This window comes from Dendrobates tinctorius, unplaced genomic scaffold (genome assembly GCF_039654945.1).
Source record: "Dendrobates tinctorius isolate UK_male_01 unplaced genomic scaffold, ASM3965494v1 ptg000309l, whole genome shotgun sequence".
Taxonomy (NCBI): Eukaryota; Metazoa; Chordata; class Amphibia; order Anura; family Dendrobatidae; genus Dendrobates; species Dendrobates tinctorius.
In genome coordinates this window covers 2,188,526-2,216,132 of record NW_027361976.1, presented here as the reverse complement: position 1 = coordinate 2,216,132, position 27,607 = coordinate 2,188,526, and the positions used below count along the sequence as shown (strand labels likewise).

Here is a 27,607-nt window from a genome sequence, read left to right as displayed (position 1 = left end):
GGGTCGTAGATGAGATGAATCTGTGCTGCACTTTATGTACATGCTCAGTAGTGACCAGTGCTGTGGAGTCGTAGATGAGATGAATCTGTGCTGCACTTTATGTACATGCTCAGTAGTGACCAGTGCTGTGGAGTCGTAGATGAGATGAATCTGTGCTGCACTTTATGTACATGCTCAGTAGTGACCAGTGCTGTGGAGTCGTAGATGAGATGAATCTGTGCTGCACTTTATGTACATGCTCTGTAGTGACCAGTGCTGTGGAGTCGTAGATGAGATGAATCTGTGCTACACTTTATGTACATGCTCAGTAGTGACCAGTGCTGTGGAGTCATAGATGAGATGAATCTGTGCTACACTTTATGTACATGCTCAGTAGTGACCAGTGCTGTGGAGTCGTAGATGAGATGAATCTGTGCTACACTTTATGTACATGCTCAGTAGTGACCAGTGCTGTGGAGTCGTAGATGAGATGAATCTGTGCTACACTTTATGTACATGCTCAGTAGTGACCAGTGCTGTGGAGTCGTAGATTAGATGAATCTGTGCTGCACTCTATGTACATGCTCTGTAGTGACCAGTGCTGTGGAGTCATAGATGAGATGAATCTGTGCTGCACTTTATGTACATGCTCAGTAGTGACCAGTGCTGTGGGGTTGTAGATGAGATGAATCTGTGCTGCACTTTATGTGCATGCTCAGTAGTGACCAGTGCTGTGGGGTTGTAGTTGAGATGAATCTGTGCTGCACTTTATGTACATGCTCAGTAGTGACCAGTGCTGTGGAGTCGTAGATGAGATGAATCTGTGCTACACTTTATGTACATGCTCAGTAGTGACCAGTGCTGTGGAGTCATAGATGAGATGAATCTGTGCTGCACTTTATGTACATGCTCAGTAGTGACCAGTGCTGTGGAGTCGTAGATGAGATGAATCTGTGCTGCACTTTATGTACATGCTCAGTAGTGACCGGTGCTGTGGAGTCATAGATGAGATGAATCTGTGCTGCACTTTATGTACATGCTCAGTAGTGACCGGTGCTGTGGAGTCATAGATTAGATGAATCTGTGCTGCACTTTATGTACATGCTCAGTAGTGACCAGTGCTGTGGGGTCGTAGATGAGATGAATCTGAGCTGCTCTTTATGTACATGCTCAGTAGTGACCAGTGCTGTTGAGCCATAGTTGAGATGAATCTGTGCTGCACTTTATGTACATGCTCAGTAGTGACCAGTGCTGTGGAGTCATAGATGAGATGAATCTGTGCTGCACTTTATGTACATGCTCAGTAGTGACCAGTGCTGTGGGGTCGTAGATGAGATGAATCTGTGCTGCTCTTTATGTACATGCTCAGTAGTGACCAGTGCTGTTGAGCCATAGTTGAGATGAATCTGTGCTGCTCTTTATGTACATGCTCAGTAGTGACCAGTGCTGTGGAGTCATAGATGAGATAAATCTGTGCTGCACTTTATGTACATGCTCAGTAGTGACCAGTGCTGTGGAGTCATAGATGAGATGAATCTGTGCTGCACTTTATGTACATGCTCAGTAGTGACCAGAGCTGTGGAGTCATAGATGAGATGAATCTGTGCTACACTTTATGTACATGCTCAGTAGTGACCAGTGCTGTGGAGTCATAGATGAGATGAATCTGTGCTGCACTTTATGTACATGCTCAGTACTGACCAGTGCTGTGGGGTTGTAGTTGAGATGAATCTGTGCTGCACTTTATGTACATGCTCAGTAGTGACCAGTGCTGTGGAGTCGTAGATGAGATGAATCTGTGCTGCACTTTATGTACATGCTCAGTAGTGACCAGTGCTGTGGAGTCATAGATGAGATGAATCTGTGCTACACTTTATGTACATGCTCAGTAGTGACCAGTGCTGTGGAGTCATAGATGAGATGAATCTGTGCTGCACTTTATGTACATGCTCAGTAGTGACCAGTGCTGTGGAGTCGTAGATGAGATGAATCTGTGCTGCACTTTATGTACATGCTCTGTAGTGACCAGTGCTGTGGAGTCGTAGATGAGATGAATCTGTGCTACACTTTATGCACATGCTCAGTAGTGACCAGTGCTGTGGAGTCATAGATGAGATGAATCTGTGCTACACTTTATGTACATGCTCAGTAGTGACCAGTGCTGTGGAGTCGTAGATGAGATGAATCTGTGCTACACTTTATGTACATGCTCAGTAGTGACCAGTGCTGTGGAGTCGTAGATTAGATGAATCTGTGCTGCACTCTATGTACATGCTCTGTAGTGACCAGTGCTGTGGAGTCATAGATGAGATGAATCTGTGCTGCACTTTATGTACATGCTCAGTAGTGACCAGTGCTGTGGGGTTGTAGATGAGATGAATCTGTGCTGCACTTTATGTGCATGCTCAGTAGTGACCAGTGCTGTGGGGTTGTAGTTGAGATGAATCTGTGCTGCACTTTATGTACATGCTCAGTAGTGACCAGTGCTGTGGAGTCGTAGATGAGATGAATCTGTGCTACACTTTATGTACATGCTCAGTAGTGACCAGTGCTGTGGAGTCATAGATGAGATGAATCTGTGCTGCACTATGTACATGCTCAGTAGTGACCAGTGCTGTGGAGTCATAGATGAGATGAATCTGTGCTGCACTATGTACATGCTCAGTAGTGACCAGTGCTGTGGAGTCATAGATGAGATGAATCTGTGCTGCACTCTATGTACATGCTCAGTAGTGACCGGTGCTGTGGAGTCATAGATGAGATGAATCTGTGCTGCACTTTATGTACATGCTCAGTAGTAACCAGTGCTGTGGAGTCATAGATGAGATGAATCTGTGCTGCACTTTATGTACATGCTCAGTAGTGACCAGTGCTGTGGAGATGTAGATGAGATGAATCTGTGCTGCACTTTATGTACATGCTCAGTAGTGACAGTGCTGTGGGGTTGTAGATGAGATGAATCTGTGCTGCACTTTATGTACATGCTCCGTAGTGACCAGTGCTGTGGGGTCATAGATGAGATGAATCTGTGCTGCACTTTATGTACATGCTCAGTAGTGACCAGTGCTGTGGAGTCATAGATGAGATGAATCTGTGCTGCACTATGTACATGCTCAGTAGTGACCAGTGCTGTGGAGTCATAGATGAGATGAATCTGTGCTGCACTTTATGTACATGCTCAGTAGTGACCAGTGCTGTGGAGATGTAGATGAGATGAATCTGTGCTGCACTTTATGTACATGCTCAGTAGTGACCAGTGCTGTGGAGTCATAGATGAGATGAATCTGTGCTGCACTTTATGTACATGCTCAGTAGTGACCAGTGCTGTGGAGTCATAGATGAGATGAATCTGTGCTGCACTCTATGTACATGCTCAGTAGTGACCGGTGCTGTGGAGTCATAGATGAGATGAATCTGTGCTGCACTTTATGTACATGCTCAGTAGTGACCAGTGCTGTGGGGTCGTAGATGAGATGATTCTGTGCTGCACTTTATGTACATGCTCAGTAGTGACCAGTGCTGTGGAGTCATAGATGAGATGAATCTGTGCTGCACTTTATGTACATGCTCAGTAGTGACCAGTGCTGTGGAGATGTAGATGAGATGAATCTGTGCTGCACTTTATGTACATGCTCAGTAGTGACATTGCTGTGGGGTTGTAGATGAGATGAATCTGTGCTGCACTTTATGTACATCCTCAGTAGTGACCGGTGCTGTGGGGCCAGAGTCAGGGAAATTTAGGAGTCGGAGGTTTGGGTCACCAACTCCACAGCCTGATTGAAACTACAGCAGTCAGCGTCAGCCTAATAAGTGAAACATCCCTTTAGGGTATGTGCACACTTTGCGGTTTCCGCAGCGGTTTTGGCTCTGCAGAAACGCAGCAGATTCTGCTGCGTTGTACAGTACCTTTATTTCCTATGGAAATAAAAAAAGCTGTGCACATGCTGCGTTTTTTTCCGCGCGGTTTTGCTGCGGTTTTCAAAATGCAGCATGTCAATTGTTTGGTGCAGAAACGCTGCAGTTTTACACCTCATCCATTATGAGGTGTAAAACCGCAGGGCAAAACCGCAGATAAACCGCAGGACTCTGTCCTGCGGATTTACCTGCGGTTTTCTCTACAAAATCCACAGAGACAAAAAACTATGTGTGCACATACCCTAAATCATGCTCTATGCCCCTACATCATACCACTCTCTGATTAAATGGCAAAATCCTACTGACAGATTGCCTTTAACATAGAATCGGTATTGTGTGTTGGGAAGTCTTTTGCCAGCAGTCTTTTGCTGGGACAAAGACCTATACGTCTTGATTTTTTAAATTGTTTTTATATGTCTTTCTATGTCTATAAAGTATTAATTATTTTTCTTTATACTGGATGTTCGGCTCTTAATGTATATGTAACATTCTCTCTTTGGATGGTTTTATGGTGTGGCTCACAAAAGAACATAAATTCAAGAAAAATCAGAAAAAACATTACCAACTTTAGGTCAGATTACCAATGCACTAGCAGGATGAAGGCGACCCCCATGATAAAGGCGGGGGGCAGCACAGGGGCAAAATGCTGATGAAACAACCACTCACAAACCTACCAATTCATGGAGGGGGTGGTTACCAAGTATTAAAAATGCACATAGAGGAGGCTTGTCTACCAGTCACACAGGTAGGTAGGTGTGATGCACAGGGTCTGGCCTACAGCCTACTGATGACGCCCCTACTGTTAGATCAGGCGGGCTGTCCAACACTATATAAATTACCAGCTGCATCCTGCTAGTGCATTGATAAGCTGACCTGGTGTTGGTAAGGCTGTTTTTTTTTCTGTGATTTTTCTTGGTTTATGGTTCTGTTTATTATGTGATATGCTGTGCCCACCTAGTAGTCCTTACTGCATGTTATAGTCCGCGTTACTGACAACCAGACGCTTTTCCAAGGATTTTGCTTCTAGAGTAGAATATCTCCGTATACATTAAGCCCATCAAAGCCTACACAGCGGTGCACAGGGACTGTACGGCTTTGTACTAAGGATCCAAATAGTCTCCGTGCTGAGGACGTCGTAGGTTGCTAACAGCAATTCAGTAATGACATGAGAATGTAATGTCTCCAGCTGTAAAGTCTGTTTATCATGTAAAGTAGCACATCCTCTATGATACTAGGGTGTTGGCACATCCTGAATAGGAAATGCTGAAAACTTCCTTGTTTAACATAAAAACCACAAAAAATGTGCAAATGCTTAGATTATGATATTAGATTTAAAGGGGGACCAACACTATGATGTAAGTAACACTCCTCAAAGAATTCCTAACGGGTCAACATCCACGGAGCTGCCGAATTTCAACATGACCAATCTTCTTATTCTCATGGTAGGTAAGTGGCCACAGGTGTCCGGCAGCAACTTACTTCCCTCTCCCTACTGAAAACACATGCACGCTCTGAGGAGAGGGGAGTAGGAGCACCTTAAGGGCAGTGACATGCGCTGAATTATCAGAATTTTCACTGCAGATTTATGCACAGTACCAGCATTGTGGATGAGATTTCTGCAGCTTGAGTTGACCAAAATGGCATAAAGAATTGAGGAACATACAATTATGCTCACCACCAACCTTCCTCCTCCGCAGAAAAAAAATCATTATCAATATTGCAATTGCCCCAGAGAAATAAGAAAAGAGGGAATGGACATAATGTGAACTCTAACCAAAGATTTTAACCTATTGTTGGGGCATCAGTCTTTCTGTAAGGAAGGTCTCTGTGTAGAGACTTCATTTTACTAATTGTTGAACTAGATTTTTCTCTCTCTCCACGGTCCCACATATTTCAACCATAACCTTCTCTGTGTGTAATGGAAAGTTTACACAACGTGCTGTGGTTTCTGGCATGCACCACTCACAATGACTTCCGTATTTGCAGAGCGAAATGATGCAAACTTTATTAAAGTCCATGATTTGAGATTTTAGTATAGGACTTCTGCCTTCTTAGACCTGTTGTCCAGGTTTACTGATTTTGACTGCACATACAGATGTAGTATAGCTGGGGTTAACGCGCCACTCCAGCTCTTTTTTTTTTTTTTTTTTTTTAATCATTATTAGTTCAGCACTGGAGTGCTGATACTAATTAGAGATGTGCGAATTTGTTTGGCTCCTTCCTTATCCGAATAGCTATAACGCTTACCGAATAAGCTGCAGAGTGAACCCGGCTACCTGGGGCGCTCCTCCTCCTAATCAGCTGTCCGGCGCCGCAGCTGCATGTGTCGCAACACATGCATGGAGAGCCCAACACATAGGCTTTCATGCATGCATTGTGACTGTCACGCAGCCGCGACACATGCAGCTGCGGCGGCGAACAGCTGACTAGCAGGAACGCTCCAGAAAGCTGGGTTCCATCTGCAGCTTATTCGGTAAGCGCTATAGCTTGCCGAATACGGAGGGAGCCGAACAGATTAGCTCATCTCTAATACTAATTAAGTTCCCAGTACCTAGTATTATCCTTACCAGCTATGGTCTTCAGTTCTTCCCGAAGCTGTTCCGCTCCCAATCCACCATCTCCTGAGCACAACTTCTGACTGACCGTACGTACGTCAGTGGCAATGGTCATGAGCTCTCAATTTTAAGTCTATGGGAACCTTGTTTTGGGCTCGTTCTGCTCACATACTGACTGAGTAGTGACTTTCGGATCTCCCAGCAAACACTGGAGTGATCCAGCGGGTCAGAAACTGCTGGAGACCAATCAGAGCAGCGTTCAAGACCACTTTTGGCCAAACTTCTCCGAACACTAGATATGTCTAGCTGGGTTCCATCGGATGCTGTCAGTTCTGAGCTGATGGCACTGCTGGATATCTTCTGATTTCAAAAGAAATGTCTTTCAGCTGCTGCACTATGTTTCCTCGGCCGAGCACATTGGGTGAAATTTAGCAACACTGACATTTCATATGCCAGTCATCACATCATTGCCTGTCTGTGCACCAGAAATTGATAATCTTTACATTTACCAATTTCTTGCATTATAGTAAATGTTGATCGACAGTAGACCCGTCCTCTACATTAAAGCCCACCCATTGTGCTAAAAGTTGAGACGGATAAAACAGTAAGTCACAAAATTTAGCACAAATGTAGCATACACCAAAATTTGTAACAAGGTAATGTAACACTGGTGGGTGAGTGTCATGCCACTGAGCTACAGGCCGGGGTTACCCTGGAGGGGCGTAACTAAGTGATTACCTGGGATTCATGAGAGCCTCTGATGGAGAGGATAGGCTTGGTCACCAGGTACCACTGAAAGGGCAGTCCCCAGGACTCCAGCAGCTGACCAGAGGGTCAGAGACACAGGCACATGTTACAGGGGGACAAAGGCAAAGACATGGTCAGAAAATCCATGGTCAGGGCAGGCAGCACAGGATCAGAGTATAAGGCCGGGGTCACACTTGCGAGAAACTGGCATGAGTCTCGCATCTCAATACCCAGAACTGCGGCCGGCACTCGGGACAGGAGCGCTCAGCTGCATAGAAATACATGCAGCCGCACACTCTGGCCCCGAGTGCCGGCAGCAGTGCCGGGTATTGAGATGCGAGACTCGTGCCACTTTCTCGCAAGTGTGACCCCGGCCTAACGCCGAGGTCAGGAGCTCAGAGGTCAAACTGGATGAATATACAAGCCGGATCAATAACAGGAGGAACAGAACAAACATGCACCCACAGGAACCAGAGACAACCAACTGGGAACCAAGGACTGGGCAAGGAATGGTGGAAGGTGCTGCCTACTAAACCCGTTACTGCCTAGTGATAGGCTGGGGAAGGCATACAGTGCAGGACACCGTAGCGTTAAATTCCTGTAGGATCTGGCTTCGCCATCATATAGTAAGGTGGAGATTCTCTAGGAGCAGAGCTTGCAGTGAGCAAAAGGCAGCTCAGGGAGATGGTCTGACACTGGGGAAGCAGAATAGTGAACAGGGTCGTGCTGAGAAGGCCTGTGAGATGCCAATGTGACAGGTAAAAATCAATCAGTAATGCCACAAAAATCATAGGAATGTCACCTGCACAATTTTATTGTGTCACTCTGCTTAACCCCTTTACCCCCAAGGGTGGTTTGCACGTTAATGACTGGGCCAATTTTTACAATTCTGACCACTGTCCATTTATGAGGTAATAACTGTGGAACGCTTCCATGGATCCAGGTGATTCTGACATTGAGTTTTCGTGACATATTGTAATTCATGTTAGTGGTAAAATTTCATTCATATAACTTGCGTTTATTTGTGAAAAAAAATGGAAATTTGGTGGAAATTTGGTGAAAATTTTGCAGTTTTCCAAATTTGAATTTTTAACCCTTCAGGTGCTTCATAGGAATTTTTTGAATGTTTAAAAAAATGAACATTTAGCTTTTTTTCACACAAAAATTACTTCAGGTCCAATTTTTTTTTTATTTTACCAAGGGTAACAGGAGAAAGTGGACTGCAAATTGTCCTGAGTGCGCTGATACCTGATATGTGGGGGGAACCACTGTTTTGGCGCATGGCAGAGTTTAGAAGGGAAGGAGTGCCGTTTGACTTTTTCAACTCAAAATTGGCTGGAATTGAGATCGGATGCCATGTCGCGTTTGGAGAGCCCCTTATGTGCCTAAACAGTGGAAACCCCCAACAAATGACACCATTTTGGAAACTAGACCCCCCAAGGAACTTATCTAGATGTGTGGTGAGAACTTTGAAACCCCAAGGGCTTCACATAAGTTTATAACGTACAGCCGTAAAATTAAAAATGACAAATTACTTTTTTGGCTGGAATTGAGATCGGACGCCATGTCGCATTTGGAGAGCCCCTGATGTGCCTAAACAGTGGAAACCCCCCACAAATTACCCCATTTTGGAAACTAGACCCCCCAAGGAACTTATCTAGATGTGTGGTGAGCACTTTGAACCCCCAAGTGTTTTACAGAAGTTTATAGCACCCGGACGTGAAAATAAAAAAATCATATTTTTTCCACAAACATGATCTTTTTGTCCCCAATTTTTTTATTTTCCTAAGGGTAACAGGAGAAATTGGACCCCAAAAGTTGTTGTCCAATTTGTTCTGAGTGAGCTGATATACCATATGTGGGAGAAAACTACTGTATGGGCACACGTCGGGGCTCAGAAGGGAAGTAGTGACGTTTTGGAATGCAGACTTTGATGGAATGGTTTGCGGGTGTCATGTTGCCTTTGGAGAGCCCCTGATGTGCCTAAACTGTTGAAACCCCCCACAAGTGACCCCATTTTGGAAACTAGACCCCCCAAGGAACTTATCTAGATGTGTGGTGAGCACTTTGAACCCCAAAGTGCTTCACAGAAGTTTTTTAACGTAGAGCCATAAAAATAAAAATATTTTTTCCACAAAAATTATATTTTTGCCCCCCAATTTTTTATTTTCCCAAGGGTAACAGGAAAAATTGCACCCCCAAAGTTGTTGTGCAATTTGTCCTGAGTACGCTGATACCCCATATGTGGGGGTAAACCACTGTTTGGGTGCATGGCAGAGCTTGGAAGGGAAGGAGCACCGTTTGATTTTGTCAACGCAGAATTGGCCGGAATTGGGATCAGACGCCATGTTTCATTTGGAGAGCCCGTGATGTGCCTAAACAGTGGAAACCCCCCCAATTCTAACTCCAACCCTAACCCCAATACGTCCCTAACTCTAATCTCAGCCCTAACCCTAATGGAAATTTCTTAATTTTCCCTAACTAAGGGGGTGATAACGGGGGGTTTGATTTACTATTTATGGCGGGTTTTTATGTTTGGCAGCTGTCACACGCTAAAAGACGCTTTTTATTGTAAAAATAGTGTTAGGAACGGCGGAACGCACTAAATAAAAATAAAAAAGTGCGTTTGCCGCTCGGGGTCCACCGTGCAGTAGATGTTACACTGCTGCTAGGTAATGACAGAGTAAATTTTCAAAACAAATTAACCTCAGTAAGGTCAAACCGCTTTACTTGTATAAACCAGGGACCCTTACAACAATTTATGGATGTAGATATGCATAAAAACTAAACCTTTAATGAAGCCTAAATAGTTGACAAGTGATCCTTATAACATCAATATAAAAAACATTGTTGATAACAAATAGAGGGATACTCAGAGTTTTGATGCAAGATAGGCAAAAACCTCAACGCGTTTCTCCCAAAAGGATCATCAGGAGGTAGATAGATGCTGTGTCACTTGCCCTTCCATATGTATGGTTTTGCTACCCGATGTTGTATCTAAGGTTATATCAGGGTATTCCCAGGGTGAGCCGTCGTGGAGCGGGGGCGCCATTCCGCTGATCGGAAGGTATTCAGATATAGGGGACAGATAGTGAGATACTCTAAATGCACTTGTCACTTTTTGTCTTGTCTTCGTTGCACTATTTTTGCACTTTTTCTATTGTTGCCTACTCAGCTACCTACTTGGCAACCCCTGTACACTCCTTTTCTGAATAATTGATTGACCATTTGTGGCACATATTCATGGCCATCTAGGAGTTTTAGGGTACAGCCGCCGTGGAACAGGGGCGCCAATCTCGATTGTGTTTAGGGTGCCAACCTCCGTTGTTAGGCAGCTTTGATATCAGGACCCCATAGTAGGGTACAATTGGTGACACAGTTGTTTGTATTTGTGTGGTTGTATTGTCTACTATTTAGGCTTCATTAAAGGTTTAGTTTTTATGCATATCTATATCCATAAATTGTTGTATGGGTCCCTGGTTTATAGGTAATGACAGACAAGCAATATGGCGGTATAACGCGCACGGGTTAGACTTCACCCGAAGTGCGCAAAGTGGACTCTGTTCACACACAGAGGCGCTGCAACATAAACATACGAAAACACTGAGCCTGTTAGTATCACAGGCCTCAGGTAAATGCACACACGGTATCAGGTCACAGGAGCAGGACCTAAGACAGAGGAGCTGCGTCCGTCTAGACCTACCGTGTGTGCGGCGTCGCTACTCCGAGCGCCAAGAAGGGCTGCAACTGCAACGCGGCGTAGGACACTGCCGCAGGACGACACAGCTACAAAGAAAGCACAATGTCGGACGCTAGCGCAGAGGTGCGGTGTGCAGTGGCCTAAGGCTTGCCACTGACTGGCGCTGACTGCTGAACTAATTCCCTATCCACATGCGTAATATCAGAGGGAAGGGGTTTCAAATGAGTCAGGCACCAGAATCATACATCCGTCACCATTCACACATAGCAAGTATAGTCTATACTAGCGTATGGCCGAACGGTCATGCGCGCTTTTTATAGCCGTGCGGGACCTTCCAGATCTCAGAGATGGACCAATGAGATATGGAGCAGGACCTGGGCACATGACTCCCGATCTCCAATGGGAGATCCTCTCATGAGCATGCCCAGTATGAGAAGTAATCTCCTCTGCAGTAGATAGACAGCAGGAGACCGCAGAATGTGAGGCTCTGGATTCCTGTAGAGCAGACGCAGAAACATGATGCCAAACAAATAGATTTTGCATCATCACATTTTGAGAGCTATAATTTTTCCATATTTTAACCCGAGTCATATGAGGTCTTATTTTTTGCGGGACGATTGACATTTTTATTGGTACCATTTTCGGCCACATGACATTTTTTGATCGCTTTTTATTCCGATTTTTGGGACGCAGAATGAACAAAAACCAGCATTTCATGAATTTCTTTTGGGGGGTGCGTTTACACTGTTCCGCAAGTGGTTTTATTCTTCGGGTCAGTACGATTACAGCGATCCCTCATTTATATAATTTTTTTATGTTTTCGCGCTTTCATACAATAAAGACAATTTTATATAAAAATAATTATTTTTGCATCGCTTTATTCTGCGAGCTATAACTTTTTAACTTTTTCGCTGATGATGCTGTATGGCGGCTCGTTTTTTACGGGACAAGATGACGTTTTCAGCGGTACCATGGTTATTTATATACATCTTTTTGATCGCGCGTTATTGCACTTTTTGTTCGGTGGTATGATGATAAAGCATTGTTTTTTTTTGAAGGGGTTCACTAAAGGGGTTAAATAGTGGGACAGTTTTATAGGGCGGGTCGTTATGGATGCGGCGATACTAAATGTGTACTTTTATTTTTTTTTTATTTACAAAAAATAGGGGAATTTTTTTTATTTAGGAGTTTTGTAAAAATTATGTTTACACTTGTTTTTTTGTTACTTCATTATATTGTCCAACGATCTGACAAGCACTGCTGCATGCTTTCGCAGCGCCTGTTCTCAGCAGGCACTGAGGAAGCCACCTCCCTGCAGGACCCCGTGGCCATATTGGATCCGGGGGCCTGCAGGGAGAACCTCGGAGCAGCGCCAGCACATTGCGCTGCTCCGAGGGTCACAGGGAAGCACGCAGGGAGCCCCCAACATGCGCGATTCTTCACTGTGCCCCCGGTACACTGCGATCATGTTTGATCGCAGTGTGCCGGGGGTTAATGGGCTGGGGGCGGTCCGTGACCGCCCCTGGCACAGTGCTGGGTGTCAGCTGTGATAATCAGCTGACACCCGGCCGCTGATCGCGCTGGACGTACTATTCCGTCCTTGGGACAAAAGGGCCCGTCACACTAAGCGATATCGCTAGCAATATCGCTATAACGTCACTGGTTTTGTGACGCAGCAGCGATATTGCTAGCGATACTTGCCTCCGACCGGCTCCCCCGCTGGTTATCGCTGATCGCGCGAGAACGGCCTGGGCCGTTTCTCGTCAGCTTCCTGCTGTGGCGACAAGCGACACGGGCAGGAGGACGTCTTCATCGCCTCGTCTGACAGGTAAGTAGCGACTGCCATGTCACTGGTGAGATCTGCCTGTTTGGCAGCTCACTAGCGACCACTTAGCGATGCACCAGCGATCCTGACCGGGTCGTATCGTTTTCGGGATCGCTGGTGCATCGCTAAAGTGTGACAGTACCTTTAGGTCCCAGGTCACATGGATGGAATAGTACATCCAATGTAAGGAAGGGATTAATTTAGTGCAATTTTCTACCTTATCAGTGAGTACAGAGTATCCAAAGCAGAGGTCTAAATAAAAGCTAAGTGTATTCGAACACAGCAAGGTTTCTGCCTTTCCTATTTTTTGCCTCTTGAGGCATAAATAGGAAATGCCTGTGATACTCCACTATACATAAACAGGACCCAATTCATCAAAGCTTCTATATCAATATTGTGGCGTAAAAAGCTTTGGAAAAAAACACAATTTTGGCACAACCGGCAGCTGCGCTAACATTATGTGGCTTTTGGCATTCTCATGTCATTTTTGCCTAGTTCCAAGAAAGTGGGCATAGCGACCACTGCTCGTCAAATTCATGGAGTGGTAGCGTTCGGTACATCACAAATCTTACTCCAGGAGACTCTGGATTAGGATTTGTGACATGTTTCACAAAAAAGTATGCCTCTCGACTGGCGCTCCCGATTCATAAAGAGGAATATTCTTAAGATCCCATTTCATTCTTCCATGTACAACAATCTACGTTACATTAACCGGTATTCATGAAAAAAAAAAAAATTATTCAAACACGATCATGTCATCTTCTGGAACATCATAACTCTCCAAACCTTCAATTGCATAGTCAATTTCTTGTGACTATTGCCCTTAGAATCATTGGCCCTAATTGCTCACTTCTAGCAATTCCACTTTCCTTAAATGAGCACCTCTTGTCCATATAGCCTGCTTGTAGCACATTGTTGTGTTGCCAATCTGCGATTTTCTCCCATGAATTCTTCACCCAAGTCACAACCTCTTGCAGTCTAGGCTTCACAAAGTTGCAACACAGATTTCTCTCCATTCTACTTTCAACGTATTAATTTCCATGCACAACTTTTCCTCCCATTGCTCATTTATTGCAGTATCAAGAGTCGGGAAATAGGCAGTCATTCCTGCGGGAGTCATTATTTGATCTATTTTTCTATCATGAAGGTGGTTCTTCCTGTCTTTAGAATGGTGTGTACTGGCTGAATCTGACTAGCAGGCCTCTTTGGCCACCTCACAAAACAAGGCCTAGAACTGCTTGAGTGCACCAGGCTTTTTAGATTTCAAGAATATAAATACCTGAAACACGTTGAATCTTCTTCTTGTCCTTAGTAATTAGAGGTGGGGCTTTAGTTCAATCCAGATGTATTGTCAAAATATAGATAACACATGACATTCATAACCAGTGGAGGAAACTTAAAACTAAGGAGGCACCCTGCTGATCAATTGTCCTAAGCCTAAAAGCACTGCAGTTTCATCCATAGCAAATGTTCTGGAAAGGTGGTATTTAGAAGAGTCCATGCCATAAACCAAAGGACTTGAATGCAAGTGCTGATTTATGCAAATTGCTTCTTCTGAATCCGAGATTCTGGTTTGCTTCTTATCCAAAGTCATGTGCCAAGGCTCGTTAAAAGGTTGATATTGTTAGGATTGCGGCTTCTAATAGGTGGCATTTGCGCTCTAGTCCTTCTTTGAAGAGGCAATGTGCTTAACTCGAAAACAGTGTTGTAGACAGTAAGGTGACGCTTTGAAATCTTTTGGGGATATTTGTGGTGCCATTTTAAGTTCTTGAATATCAGCACTGTGCACAACCAAATCATTTGCTCTCCTGTCAGCAACACATTCATAGATCATGTCTTCTAACGCCAGAAATAATGAATTTTGACCAGATGCACTTACCCTTCTTAGCATTTCCCTTGTACACTTGTTGACTGAGGTGATCATACTCTGCTCACCATATTTGGACCAGACAGACATCAAACATCTTCTCTTTGCAAAAAACAGTTACATTTTTGCCCTTGGCGTCCTCCATGATTCCTTTCTTGTACTCAAAATTTTTTTTCCTCTGGGAGTCAACATGTACCTGTACAGTATTTCTTGTTCCTGTTTACTGGTCCCTACAGTAGTGTACTGCTGTAAACAATGGATGTCTGTTCACAAAAAAATGCAGGTATCCTCAAAAGAATCACACTTGCCAGACTCCCATACACCGAAAACAATTCGAGTTGGCATGTGCCGATGGTGGATGGTCTCTCACACAATCTGCATCATTCCTGTCAAAAGGTGCTTCACTGTCCAGTCCCTTGCTGTTCCACTGCAGCCAAGTGTACCAGTTGGCTACCCCTGGTGTCCCAGCAGCAGTCACAATGCTCAAGGCTCAGGAGTGATGACAGCGGCACTTCTTATGGGGTGTCTGCTGCCCCTTGAAGGGTCTACTATATCTATCATGCTTTATTCTATTTAGTATGTTACATGTATACTGGTAGCTGCCTGGACACTTAATGAACTGCAACTAGGGCTTATGTTAGGGAGCGTTCAGGTCAACAAAGCAGGCTCAAGAAACAAAGTTCACTCCACAAATGACAAGCATATAGCAGCATGTAGAGATGAACTCTCAAAAGAATGGAGGATCCAGCTCAACGAGGTATAGAAAAAAACTTTTTCTTTATTCACTGAAAAACGTGCTCAGTAGAGGATAAAAACATCAGCATAAACAGTACTTAAAATTCGATATCAACGCGTTTCTGGTGACTACGCACACCATCGTTATCGCATTTTATCTACTGTTTTCTCTGATGTTTTTATCCTCTACTGAGCACATTCTTCAGCAAATAAAGAAAAAGTTTTTTTTCATTACCTCGTTGAGGTGGATCCTCCATTCTTTTGATTGCTTCAAGCCCTGGCAAAACGTTTCCGTGCTCCGAGCCTTTCAGGATGTCTGCTACGGTGAGCTGGACTTTGTTCTATTAGAGATGAACTCTGCCCGCTGTCCGCAACTCCTTAAAAACCACGGAATCTTGGACCCAACCCACACCCATCATAATACCCCACCCATGATTGTGTAGTGCCAATGGGTCGCCAGTAGTGATGAGCGAGTATACTCTTTACTCGAGATTTCGAGCATGCTCGGGTGATCTGCAAGTATTGGGTTGTGCTCGGAGATTTAGTTTGTCGCCGTAGCTGCATGATTTGTGGCTGCTAGACAGCCTCAATACATGTGGGGATTTTCGAACAAACATGCAATCCCCACATGTATTCAGGCTGTCTAGCAGCCGCAAATCATGCAGCTATGGCGACAGAAACTAAATCTCCGATCACCCGAGCAACGAATATACTCGCTCATCCCTAGTTGCCAGGAAAGCTAGAGGGTCTACTGAAGGCCTCTCATGGCTGCCTTCATGGTGGTCTGTTGAAATCCAGTTAGTGGTTGACCTTCATATGAGAGGGATAGATATATTTATATTATACACACACACACACATGCATGCACTGCAACACTAAGGTATTGCATTACCCCCGCAATCTCACTGCATTTGTACCCCCCCCCCCATTTTCCAGTACATCAAATGGTAAAATGAAGTGTCATACAAACCTACAGCTTGCAAAGCAAAAAGAAAACCAAGTCCTGATACAGCCATGTAGAAAAAAAAAGTTACAACTCTTGGAACAATTGCCTGTGTGTAGGGTGGGGAGGACTAAAGCGAAAAACGAATATTGGCCAAAGTCAATTTTTACAGAATGTTTCTATGGGTCCATAAATTACAAAAATTAAAGAAAATAGAAATTGAAATGAATTACATGTCCCATGTAAAGGCTGAGTTCTCCGATCTGACCTCATCAGTTTATTGCCAGCATTGGTCCAACATATCAGTACCAGATAAATACAGATGCTTATGTTTTCATTTATTCAAAAGCACATAGATACTTCTAACAAAATGATAGCTGTATAATAAGATGCTATCAGGTCTTCACAAGGACCCCAGAGTGTTGGTCTGTCTTCTTTACAGGCCGAGCTTGGTCCTTCTCCAGTGTCTCCTCTTGGAGTTGTACCTGTGATTACAATATGTATTTTACTACCACATCACCAAATGTGCCTTATTCATAATAAATCTACAGCATGTAGCAATATGTAGCCGTCAGCCTTGAAGGATTCTCCTTGGATGAAGGAAAAACCAGCAATGAACTGACATCATTAATTTCTGCAGGATAATGACAGCACTCCCACCACAATGAAGCACTGTAATTGCAACCTGCATTGGTTCCTCCCTATCCTGTGTCTGTTCACACAGTTAGGCTAACAGCAGTAATGTGAGGCTGGTTTCACGTATCATTATCCGTGTTTCCCAGTCCAAGTAATGATTGCGATGCACGGACCAGCCACCAGTTTTCGAGTTGACGTCAACCATTGAGCACTGTACTTGGATAGCAAAAAACCACAGATGCGTAAAACCAGTCTCAAGGACATACAATAGCTTTAGAAAAGTTCATATCCTTTGTGTGTATGAACAGACTTTCTTTAAAGATTGACTTTTCATTTTTATTTCATAAACCAATTGTACACCTAAGATATATTACAAAGTTGCTTATTTTTAACAGAGAAATCTGCTCCTTTCTACGCCAGGACTGATCATTCATTCAAGGGTCTTATTTTCATGTGTACTATTAATATATGAATAAAAAAAATTAAAGATGGTTACTCTTTAAATGCAGATTTTAGGAACGAATATTTGACATTTTGGATGGACATTAGGTTGCATTTACACAGTTTTCTGCGTTCAGTTTCTATGTTGCTTTATAGGAACTTCAATACAAAAACAGAACTTGCAATGAAGCCTAATGAAGGCACCAGTACAAGAGTACACTTAGCCCTAGATGAAAAAAATATGCACAGCTCTATAGAAAAACCAGAATTCAGCATAAGTCCATCACCGTGCTGCACAAATCCAGTATTAGCGATTATGGCGATGGTAGATTTATATGGCTTTATGTTTTATGACTTTTGTACAATAAACACGTATTTGTTATTGTGTTAGATTCTGATAGCAAGTTTTACATTTTCTGTCAGCAGAACTGTGGATGGGTTTATTTTTAGGTGATAAGTAGTAGTTTTCATTGGCATCATTTTGTAACATACTGGAGACCCATTTTTGTATGCATGACCTGGTGACACTTATGTCCTCACAAGTGATCGAGCCCATTTGGTTGTCTCATCACTCATTTTTACAAATTGCAGACTCCATTTTGATTATGGCTTTGCTACTTCCAATCTGGGGACTGGAATCGGATGAACAAAGCAGAGCACGTCACAGGTGATGGAGGGGGCTACATCTCTGCGAGTGACAGCAGTTTGATCAATCATGCTCAGATAAGACTTCACTCTCCTCTCTGCTTCAAAGTGCTGTCCTTTCAGCTGACAAGCGCCGCAATGTGCTGCTTGTTTTAAAGTACAGCATATCACAGGGCTTGTCAGCAGAAGGCACGGCATTTCAAAGCATTGGCAGAGTCAGATAGCACCACACATGATCAAGCTCACATCAGGCTCCACTCTCCTCTGCCTGAATGCTGCTTTGACGTGCAGTCCCTTCAGCTGACAAGCCCCTCAATGTACTTTCTAATGCTCAGCACATAGCTGGGCTTGTCAGCTGAAGGGATGTCATTTCAAAGCAGCAATCAGGCAGAGAGGACAGTGAAGTCTGATCTGAGCATTCGCGCGCAAACAGCTGACACGCACCAAGACGTATCCCCTCCCCTGCCAGTTACGTGCCCTGCTCTGTTTGTCCAATTCTGGTCCTTATATCGGAAGTAGCAGAGTCAGAATCAAAAACAGAAGGATATATGACCCAGAGATGAGCTTACAGGAGCAGGATGATAATAGGTGTATTAGAAGTGTTAAGTTAGGAATTAAGACATGAAAGGGGGGTAAAATAGTAATGGAAAACCTCTTTAATAGTTTAGATCGGTCAAATGTGGCGAAAGATTCCCTTTAAGCAAGTGACATTATGTAACACTCGAGGTCTGATGAGCTTTAGACATACCTGATCTTATTGCCAGTCTTCATTCTAATCCACTGTGGGATTGGTCTGTTCTGCTTCTGCTTTTTGGCAAGAAACCTCTTAATTCTGAAGGTCTTGTGGGACGACTGAGGAAAAAAAAAATAAAATACACATTAGCTTTTGGAACATATCTCCTAGAGTGCATCTACACTGTACCAGCCATCTGCCCCATGGACCACAGTATAGATGCATTCCTCCTTAAGGAATAAAGTATTCCTACTATAACATTAAGGGTGTGTGCACAAGCTGCGGATCCGCAGCGGATTTGGTACTGCGGATCTCCGCAGCTTACAGTACCATTATAATCAATGGGAAATGAAATCCGCAGTGCACACGGTGCGGAATTTTCCGTGCGGATTTGTTGCGGTTTCAAATCCACAGCATGTCACTTCTTTGTGCGGATTCCGCTGCGGTTTGGCACCTGCTCCATGGCAGGTGTCAAACCGCAGGTCTTTTGACCTGCGATTTTACCTGCAGGTTTACACAAATCCACGCGGAAAATTCCGCAGCATGTGCACACACCCTAAAGTCCCAACAAAGGCATGAAAGAACCTCAGGTAGGGCACAGCCACAGGGAATAATAGATAAAACCGAGTGTTGCTTTAAAGAGTAAATGACATTTTGTGGCATCTGAGAAGATGGAGGATCACAGCTGTACTGTACCTGACCAACTTCATAACAGTAACGCTTACAAGCGCTATAGAATAAAGCTCACTAGCACTGCACTCATAGATCTGACTGCAGTGGCAACCGGCAACAAGTAGTAAAAAAAAAAGCTAAAGGGGTTCTCCAACAATATAATAAAATGACACCCATCATTTATTTCAAACTGTAGCCCATCCTAGTCACATGTCAGGAGGGGCTGAAGTCTGAAGAAACAACTCCCAAGACCTGAGTCTCAACAGATAGAGGAGCTTATGCTGGAATGCTCAATCTGTTGAGATTTATTTCTTCTGTTGTCACAGCCCATCTCTGGCAGCTAACGATATGATTGTGGTCTTCTGTCCACACTGTTCTCAGGATCTGTGTGTCTTCAGACTGTAGCATGTCCTGAAAAGTCACTAAGATGTGCTGCAGTTTGAACTACTTGGCAAGTGCCATTTTACTTCCTTCTTGGGAGAACCCCTTTAAAAATCACAACATGCTTTAGAAAAGTGAGGATTTTTATATGCATATAAATTACGCAGTAGCTTGTTTTCACAAGCACTATGTAATTTTACCCATTTAAAAGGGAACCCGTCACCAGAAATAATGCTGTTAATATACAGGTTATACGCGGTCCAGCGCATGCACACAGCGGAATGGAGCAGGGAGAAAATGAATTTTACGCTCCTCACCAGCATTCGGCATTCAGTCATGGAGGCGCTGTGGGTTCAGTCACTGCTCTGAGTATACAGTGATCGCTGTAACCGCACCCCAACCGTGACTGACATGGGCTCTACATTGAGGCCAGCTGTCAGTCAGGGCCGGGGGCAGTTACAGCAGTCACACTGTATACTCAAGAGCAGTGACTGAACAGACGCAGCGTGCCCGCCCCATCCATGACTGAATACCGAATACTAGTGGGGAGAATAAAGTTCAGTTTATCCCCGCTGCAGTCAGGCACCGGCAACATAACGCTGTTAACATGCTGATTAACAATGTTATTTCTGGTGACAGGTTCACTTTAAAATGAGAAAACCCCTTTTTGGAAAAAAAAAAAACTAAATACACCCACCTTTTAGTGACAATAGAGCTGCTATCAAAACACCCTAACAATACCTAATGGTACAGCACAGTCATCCTACAGTCACCCTGACCTCACAATGCTCCAGCATCTGAGTATGCTATAGCAGCACTGAGGATAGATCAATATAGATATTCTGCACAAACCCTTTAAAATCCCATCACGTCCCCTCTACTGTATTTGATGTAGAATTTCCATGCACACATCTGAAAAATCCAGTGTTTTTGTCACTAGTGGCATGGCCTACATTATACCTACAAATAACCTACCAGTAGCTTCACACCAATTAGACTAGTATAAAGACCCATACAGAGACCCCCCTATAACCAGCTCCATACAGACACCCCCCCCCCATTAGCGGCCCCATACAGGCAGAGAAATCCCCCTCGCCAATACCGACCCCATACAGGGAGAGCCCCCCTCCTGCCACTACCGGCCCCATACAGGCAGAGAAATCCCCCTCGCCAATACCGACCCCATACAGGCAGATATATCTCCCCCCCCCCCCCCCCGCCACTACCAGCTCCATACAGGCAGAGAAATCCCCCCCCCCCGCCACTACCGGCTCCATACAGGCAGAGATATCCCCCCCCCCCTACAGGCTCCATAGAGGCAGAGAAATCCCCCCCCCCCCGCCACTATCGGCCCCATAGAGGCAGAGAAATCCCCCCCCCCCGCCACTATCGGCCCCATACAGGCAGAGAAATCCCCCCCCCCGTCACTATCGGCCCCATAGAGGCAGAGAAATCCCCCCCCCTCCTGCCACTATCGGCCCCATACAGGCAGAGAAATCCCCCCCCCGTCACTATCGGCCCCATACAGGCAGAGAAATCCCCCCCCCTCCTGCCACTATCGGCCCCATACAGGCAGAGAAATCCCCCCCCCGTCACTATCGGCCCCATACAGGCAGAGAAATCCCCCCCCCGCCACTATCGGCCCCATACAGGCAGAGAAATCCCCCCCCCCGCCACTATCGGCCCCATACAGGCAGAGAAATCCCCCCCCGTCACTATCGGCCCCATAGAGGCAGAGAAATCCCCCCCCCTCCTGCCACTATCGGCCCCATACAGGCAGAGAAATCCCCCCACCCCCTATCGGCCCCATAGAGGCAGAGAAATCCCCCCCCCCCTCCTGCCACTATCGGCCCCATACAGGCAGAGAAATCCCCCCCCCCCCGTCACTATCGGCCCCATACAGGCAGAGAAATCCCCCCCCCCCGCCACTATCGGCCCCATACAGGCAGATAAATCCCCCCCCCGCCACTATCGGCCCCATACAGGCAGAGAAATCCCCCCCCCTCCTGCCACTATCGGCCCCATACAGGCAGAGAAATCCCCCCCCCCGTCACTATCGGCCCCATACAGGCAGAGAAATCCCCCCCCCCCCGCCACTATCGGCCCCATACAGGCAGATAAATCCCCCCCCCCGCCACTATCGGCCCCATACAGGCAGATAAATCCCCCCCCCGCCACTATCGGCCCCATACAGGCAGAGAAATCCCCCCACCCCCTATCGGCCCCATACAGGCAGAGAAATCCCCCCACCCTCCTGCCACTATCGGCCCCATACAGGCAGAGAAATCCCCCCACCCCCTATCGGCCCCATACAGGCAGAGAAATCCCCCCACCCCCTATCGGCCCCATACAGGCAGAGAATACCCCCCCCCCCTCCCGCTACTATTGGCCCCATACAGGCAGAGAAATCCCCCCCCCCCCCGTCACTATCGGCCCCATACAGGCAGAGAAATCCCCCCCCCCCCCGCCACTATCGGCCCCATACAGGCAGATAAATCCCCCCCCCCGCCACTATCGGCCCCATACAGGCAGATAAATCCCCCCCCCTCCTGCCACTATCGGCCCCATACAGGCAGAGAAATCCCCCCCCCCGTCACTATCGGCCCCATACAGGCAGAGAAATCCCCCCCCCCGTCACTATCGGCCCCATACAGGCAGAGAAATCCCCCCCCCCCGCCACTATCGGCCCCATACAGGCAGATAAATCCCCCCCCCCGCCACTATCGGCCCCATACAGGCAGATAAATCCCCCCCCCCGCCACTATCGGCCCCATACAGGCAGAGAAATCCCCCCACCCTCCTGCCACTATCGGCCCCATACAGGCAGAGAAATCCCCCCACCCCCTATCGGCCCCATAGAGGCAGAGAAATCCCCCCCCCCCTCCTGCCACTATCGGCCCCATACAGGCAGAGAAATCCCCCCCCCCTCCTGCCACTATCGGCCCCATACAGGCAGAGAAATCCCCCCCCCCTCCTGCCACTATCGGCCCCATACAGGCAGAGAAATCCCCCCCCCCCTCCTGCCACTATCGGCCCCATACAGGCAGAGAAATCCCCCCACCCCCTATCGGCCCCATAGAGGCAGAGAAATCCCCCCCCCCTCCTGCCACTATCGGCCCCATACAGGCAGAGAAATCCCCCCACCCCCTATCGGCCCCATAGAGGCAGAGACCCCAGTCCGCCACTGCGCTCTGTACCCGGCCACCACACATCAGTTGTTACAGGCGCAGGTTATGGCGCTATTACATACACACCGTGAGCGGTCAGTGATAATGGAGCTGTGAGGAGAGCTCCCGCCACTATTCTCAGGCATGACTAATGCAGACACTGCCCGGCACCTCACCGGCCCGATAACGAGTCTCATCAACGGCACTTGCAGCTATTAGACCCCGGCGTTTCAAGAAACTTCCCCCTTCTCCGGCCCAATACACACAGCAGACCACGGCCCCGGGTCTCCGCCGCTACACAGCGCGCCCCGGGCCAGAGATAAGGCGCCGCTGAGAAGGATGACATGGGATTCACTCACCATGGCGAATAGCTACGACCCTATCTCCACAATGGCGGGTGGGAAAGAGGAAGCCGGAAGTCAGAGGGCAGAGGTTAGCGGCGACATACTGATAGACGCTCTCCAAACACCAGCAGCAAAAGCAGGGCTCCACCTATCGGTCGGAGGACAAATTGCAGGAGGGCTTTTCTCAGCTGTTTCTTCGTAGGAAAAAGGAAAAAATTAGGAAATATTTAATAAAAGGTCACCAGTATAACCAGTACAGCCAGTAATGTTCCAGTAAATCATGGTATATTAAGAAGGCGTATATCTATATTCCATCTACTTTCCACCTAACACACTATCCCTATAGGTGCAGAAAAATAGAGGGCCGCAGACATGCCATCGCCTATAACCGGGCCATTTTAGTTTTCAGTTTGGAGGCAGTCATTTTAATTGAAAACTAAATCCGCACTCTGCGCTTTTTCTTCCTTCCAAAATAAGGGAACTTGCAACAGATTCTTCTAAGGCCGCGTTCACACGGTCAGTATTTTACCTCAGTATTTGTATGCCAAAACTGGGGTGGAATAATCAGAGGAAAAGCTACGTTACCACGATGAGTTTTTGAAGCTACACATTTTCTGCACTTATTACTTAAATTCGGTTACTTGAGTTTTTTCATTGCATTATTAGGCTATGTTCACACATGGAGTTTTTTCAGCATTTTTATGCTAATTTTCAGCTGCTTTTTACAGCACCAGCAAAGCCTAGGAGATTTCTCTCATGCCCACATTGGTTGTTTTGTCTTCAGGATTTTGTGCTTTGCATGGTTTTTTGCACAATACAGCATGTCACTTATTTGTGTTTTTTTTTTCAGCGATTCTCACTCATTGAAAGTAATGGGTTGTGAAAAAACGCTGAAAATCCGTATGAAAAAAGTGCAGGTATCAGGTTTTGCAGCGTTCTTTGTGCCAAAACCTGATTAAAAATGAGTTTTTTATGCACTAAACTTTATCAGCATGCACAAGACACAAATGTAGCATCACAAAAATGCACCGTGAAAGGTGACATCAGCCCCCAACTATTACCCCATATACCACTACTACAGGGCAGTGGGAAGAGAAAGGCTATGTGCCAGAATTGGCGCCTCTTAGAGAGGCGCCTTTTCTAGGGTGGCTGAGAGCTGATGTTTTAGCGATGGGGGACCAGGATCCATGGTCCCTTCTTAGGCTATTAACATCAGCCCTCAGCGGTCTGCGTAGCCATTGCTGGCTATTAATTATAGGGGGACCCCACACAATCTTTTATTCATTAAATACATGTCCAGAATTTTGCACACACACTATACTAATTGTATTTGTTACTGACATGTATATATCTACCTATTCTATATGTATTTACTGTATGTAATCCATCTCTCCTATCCTGTTGGCTCCTGCTGTGATTTTACAAAAGCCAACAAATGAATTACCGGCTACCGGCTATTCTTCTAATTGGCTATGAATTATAAAGACATATATATACTAGATGGAGGCTTGATGTTATCGCATCGGGAGGGTGGTAATGTCACGATGGGGGCAGGCTTTGCAGCGTTGAGAGTCTCTCCCTCCCATTTGCTCACCCACCTATCCACACTCTTGTGGTACCGCACAAGAAGCTGCGTACAGCTTATACAGAGTGTGTGTGTGTGGGGTGTGACGGTGTTCCGCTGGTAGTACCGCGCAATAGGTTGGTACCACCAGCAGTTTCCATATTGAGACACCCATCGCTTGGGTGTCCCAATATGGCGGTCGGTGAACTTCCGCCACTTGGAATTCTGGGATCCGGACACATCTGGACGGAACAGGATGTAAAGACATTACAAGGTAAGTATATATAAGATATATATACAGGGTCGGCCATTTATATGGATACACCTGGGTGGGCAGATTTCGATTTCAAAATGGCCACCATGGTCCCCACCCATCTTGAAAAGTTTCCCCCCTCCCATATACTAATGTGCCACAAACAGGAAGTTGATAATACCAACCATTCCCATTTTATTTAGGTGTATCCATATAAATGACCCACCCAGGTCTAACCTTATAAATGGCCCACCCTGTATATACACTAAAAAATGGTGGATCCAGCGCTCAAAAAAGCGAGTGTTTTTTTATTTCAAAATTTCAGAAATCTTTTGTTATTTTGAACACATTTTAAAAAATTCAAGCGTGCAGACGGCCAGAGATAACATTAGTTAGCCGCATGTAGCATAGATGATCCTACACATTTCGGCATAGAGCTTACTCATGGATCATCATGAAATTTTACAATAAAGAAGCACTTGCTTTTTCGAGCGCTGGATCCACCATTTATTATTCCATATTCCTGCCTGGGCAGCTCCATGTGCTGGGTGTGGACCCATAGGTTTTCTTCAGAACAAGGCAAATAATGAGCAAAGCTGGACGACGTTGCATGGAGCATTTCCTTCCATCTCTCAGGAATACGGTAATCCCAACCAAGCTACGCTGGGTTACAAGCAGCCAGGAGACCATCTCTACACTGAGGGGACAACTCCAGGGTCTGCAGAATAACTGGTTTCCCTACTGAGGACTGCACAGAAGAGCGTTTTACAAGGATTAATCACGCTGTGATGCCCATGCCTACCGTCTTGTTTTCCAGCAGACTGCTCTGAAATATACACGTTGCCATAGAGGATCCTCTGAATGGGTGAGCTGAAAAAAAAAATATTTTTTTCCTACCCTTTATACACACCTATTCTACGTGTATATATCTATTCTACTCTAACCTGTCACTCTGTAATTATACTGTACATGGCAGATCATTTGCCGGCTTTTAATCTATCTAGTGTGTTTTGAAGAATATTTCCTTTGAAAATGATGTGTCAATCACAGAGAACGGCTGTATGTAATAGCTCATGTTAGAATCGCATTGCATACGGATGTCACACGGATACTAGATGCGAGGAAATCGCATCATTGCATTGCAAACGGATTACATACGGAGAACACTCCTGCGATTCTCGGCCGAGAAAATCGGATCTTTTTTTTTATACGTTGAGTGTGACTCCAGCCTTATTCTTTTCTCTGCTCCACTTCTGGTTTTGGCTCACAAGTACTCATCAAATATCGCAATGTGAATGTGGTCTTAGAGGATTTGTGGATAATTTATAGTTAGGTCAGTAGGATTGTTTGTTTTTTTTTACTTCTGGTAACTCTGTGAACCTGCCTGAGAACTTACAGCAACCAAGGGCTTGTTCAAACATATTACATGTCTATGTGCAAAACTGATGGCATAAAGAAAGCACACTTCCCAATGTAAGTCAATGGGAGAGTTCACGTGAACGTTTTTACAAATGAACCAATGATCTGCGTGTATTAAATCGCATTTGGTGCTACTGCAAATCAGATTCCCCCATTATAAGTCAATGGGTGCATAATAACGGATCAAATACACAATACACTCCATAGGTCATGTGTTTTTCACAGATCCAATACAATTATAAAGATGGGAAACTCCATTTGACCTTTTGTCAAATGGAGGGTGGTTGAAATAGCGCTGCCGAGGAGTTAATAGACGGAAAACCACTGGAAGGATGACTTGCTATGCGTTTTGGACCTGTCCCAGCTAGAAAACTAATACATTATTATACACCAAACATAATAGTTTACATTAAAATTGACAAATTGTATTTTTGCCCCTTAAAAGGAGACAAGAAAAACATCCTGATGTATATTCACAATGGTCCCTTAGTGTTATCTATACACTCATTTTAACCCCTGGTTTGAGTGTACAACGTTTGAAGATCCAATAGGACTCCCTAACGATGAGTCTTTGTAGTGTGTTTGGTGTGTCCTCTGATACATGTCCTAATACCGTTAATTTCAACTTAGTATGATCCTTATTATGTTCAGGTGAAAAGTGTCTTGAAAGACGATGTGGTTCCATGTGATTCCATTGCTGATGTTATGCCTATGTCCATTCATCCTATTATGTATGGCCTGGGTTGTACGACCTATGTATTGCAATTTCCATTCAAATTCCAATAAACAGATTGCAAAGCTTGTGTTGCAATCAACAAAATCTTCGGGAATAATTCTCCTGTGGACGTGATATATTTTATGATATATCCCCTACTCTGGAACTCTCTACCACAACATATCAGACTCTCACCTACCATCGAAACCTTCAAAAAGAGCCTGAAGACCCACCTCTTCCGACAAGCCTATAACCTGCAGTAACCACCGATCGACCAAACCGCTGCACGACCAGCTCTACCCTCGCCTACTGTATTATCACCCATCCCTTGAAGATTGTGAGCCCTCGCGGGCAGGGTCCTCTCTCCTCCT

General features: G+C 45.4%; 1 protein-coding gene and 1 non-coding gene across 2 annotated transcripts; both read right to left on the bottom strand.

The window, feature by feature from the left end:
• Window positions 1-16,509: 16,509 nt before the first annotated feature.
• Window positions 16,510-23,457, bottom strand: RPL39 (ribosomal protein L39). The gene is made up of 3 exons (XM_073560948.1): window positions 23,301-23,457; window positions 18,737-18,840; window positions 16,510-16,751 (listed from the first exon to the last, which is right to left on the bottom strand). The coding sequence occupies exons 1-3, from the start codon at window positions 23,301-23,303 to the stop codon at window positions 16,703-16,705; spliced, it is 156 nt and encodes a 51-aa protein (XP_073417049.1). The 5' UTR covers window positions 23,304-23,457; the 3' UTR covers window positions 16,510-16,702.
• LOC141073658 (small nucleolar RNA SNORA69) lies at window positions 16,827-16,958 on the bottom strand. Its single transcript, XR_012227033.1, has one exon. It is a non-coding gene; the product is annotated as a small nucleolar RNA SNORA69 (small nucleolar RNA).
• Window positions 23,458-27,607: the final 4,150 nt, after the last annotated feature.

Coding starts and splice junctions, on each gene's coding strand:
- RPL39 (XM_073560948.1), bottom strand. Junction 16,752..18,736: donor AAGACTGGCAATAAGATCAG/GTATGTCTAAAG, acceptor TTGTAATCACAG/GTACAACTCCAAGAGGAGAC.